General features: G+C 46.9%; 2 protein-coding genes across 2 annotated transcripts in view; one reads left to right on the top strand and one right to left on the bottom strand.

Moving 5' to 3' along the window:
* Pmar_PMAR015574 (phenylalanyl-tRNA synthetase beta chain, putative) overlaps positions 1-463 on the bottom strand; it is a gene marked incomplete at its 5' end in the record, with an annotated part of 2,420 nt that extends 1,957 nt beyond the window's left edge. Inside the window, 3 exons of the mRNA XM_002780026.1 lie at positions 1-108; positions 156-294; positions 342-463. Coding sequence (XP_002780072.1) covers positions 1-108; positions 156-294; positions 342-463 — 369 coding nt within the window. The remainder of the gene's footprint in view (positions 109-155; positions 295-341) is intronic.
* A 988-nt stretch (positions 464-1,451) lies between these two features.
* Pmar_PMAR015575 (calmodulin, putative) lies at positions 1,452-2,107 on the top strand (the record flags this gene model as incomplete). The annotated part of the gene is made up of 4 exons (XM_002780027.1): positions 1,452-1,565; positions 1,654-1,770; positions 1,816-1,935; positions 1,982-2,107. 4 exons carry the CDS (start codon positions 1,452-1,454, stop codon positions 2,105-2,107), a joined length of 477 nt encoding a protein of 158 aa, XP_002780073.1.
* Between the last annotated feature and the right edge of the window lie 251 nt (positions 2,108-2,358).

The following is a 2,358-nucleotide window of genomic DNA, read 5'->3' on the forward strand; positions in this document are numbered from 1 at the left end:
AGAAGACCTTCTCCTCCAAGACGTTATTACAGTCATGGTCAGTGCCTTATCGGTCTGCACAGCGGGCTCGAGAGTGTAAGTGGGTGGAGCCATAAGCCCCTTGAACACCTAAACAGAGGCCACTACATGCCTATTACTACTACCTATAATATTACCTGTAGAGCAGTAGTGAGGCCTTCTAGACACAGGAGATCATAACGGTTAGCAGGGACGTCAACTTTATAGATTACACGCTTAGACTTCTTATCGGCCTCTTTGGCGTCATAACCACGTTCCCTAGTGTACATTTCGTATCTGAACGGCCCCTTTGAGTGATGCCATAATTAGACCGGCGTTGTTACTCGCTGGTGACCTCATCCAATTCAAGGCCGAATTCGAAACATAGCTGATCGAAGGATTCCTCTGTGAGGTCCTGACCTAGAACTGCCTTTAGCTCGTCCTCGAAAACAGATACGGTCGGCATGGTACTAGTGAGTGATTACCCAGAAAACAGAGGGAGAGAAAACTGAGGCGACTCATGGTCCCCAAACTAACCTGTTTCGTATCTTCCAACAGTCAACCTAAGATTCCTTCCCTTCGCATTTACCTCCGCAACGAAATCCTCTACCACTCCTCCAGCAAATCACTATTCCCATAGCAACAATTCTCAATGGCAAACTAGCGACCGCCTCACAGGCCTTCCTCATAGTAGTCTTCTCCTCCCCAGCTGCATGAAGGAGTGTTAGGAGTCAGCCCCAATATCGATTACAATGGCGAGCGCTAAATCACGGCGCAACTTTGGTATGATCCGTCAAGTCGTTGAATTTAGGGAATTCTTCTATGACTTACTACCCTTCCTTTCGCGATCGCTCCACCGCTCACAAAGCGGAAATCCTGCGAAAGTAACTTCAACACTTTCCGCGACCACCACATGCGCCCACCTCATCATCATCCTCAGGACCCTCGCAAGCACTCGTCTACACAGAGCCCCTCTTAGTCATTCTGAACGCCGTTACTATCAACCCAAGATGAACACCGATCCCCCTCCACTGCTCAGGGCATGGCGTAACCAGGTACAGCTCTCATCGCTTTATCACGTTACAATGTTGATCGAATGACAGTATAAAATTATACTGGTGTAGCTTCACTGGGATCGAATCGATCTTTGCGTGAATTCATCACTGTAAGTTCAACTAACTGAGTGGTGCCTCAGACATTCCTCCATAAGACGTCAATAGGCCTGTACCCGCCCATTCCCGTACTGGCTAGACACAAGGCTGATACTATTCATGGCAACATTGAGGGAGATCATCACTCCAAGAATACGAACCCTGGCTATTCTCGCAATATTCTCGGAGGCTTCTTCACCTCATGAGGCACTTCTTATCGCTGTGTAACTCACTATGATGTTAATACAGCTCCTTCGACTTGCGCTGGGAGTATTTCCCGCTCGGACAACAGTTCGCATTCAAATGTCCGATTCTGTTAAGGCTCTCTTGACACCCCAACAGATCAGTGAGCTCAAGGGCGCTTTTGATATATTCGATGAGGGCCGAAGTGGGACGATCGACTCCGAAGACTTCCAAGTGAGAGATGTGCATCACTTTCTTCATATCGGTTGTCATTGCATTAACGACGTTAATACCCACATCGGCCAAGTGAGTTCCTTTTCAGACGTTACTCAAAATGTTCGGCCTGCGTTTGACCGAACAAGAGATATCACAATTATTACAAGAGATTGATCAGGACGAATCTGGGCGGATCGAATTCGACAAGTTACTCAGTGTGTTGGTATGTGGTTTGATGTCCTCGCAGACTACCGAGTGTTCACTGTAGGCCACCAACATGCAAGAAACAACCATTGAAGAGCAGATGACTGAAGCCTATGGGTTGCTCGATCGTGACGGCAAAGGTTACATCAACAGTGATGACCTCAGGAGAGTTATGGGACAATTGGTAGGCACATTTTATCAGGTGATTTATGAGCTTCCCTTTGTTACAGGGCGAGGCTGGGGTGACTCTCACAGATGCCACTGCTCTCATGAGGAATGCTCTTGATGGTCGAGATAAGGTCACTAGGCGTGAGTTCATGATTATGCTGAAAATGCATGGTGAATCACCAACTTGAACATTTCTGCCGTGTTTGTGTTGTTAGAGTGAATATCATTGTGTTTGGTTGTGCATCAGCAATAGCTACTAGCGGAATGGAAGTCGCCTATTCGTTCAGCACAGTGAAGTGGGGTAACTTGGACACAATTTCTGGACAATACTACAACTTGGATTATGTTGAGAACATCATTCATGTTCTCCCATCACAGCTCGTTGTCGAGGCCACTTCGTTATCAACATGCACTGATTATAGTAAACACAAGTTCCCAA

Source organism: Perkinsus marinus (assembly GCF_000006405.1).
Source record: "Perkinsus marinus ATCC 50983 genomic scaffold scf_1104296944684, whole genome shotgun sequence".
NCBI classification, from domain to species: Eukaryota; Perkinsozoa; order Perkinsida; family Perkinsidae; genus Perkinsus; species Perkinsus marinus.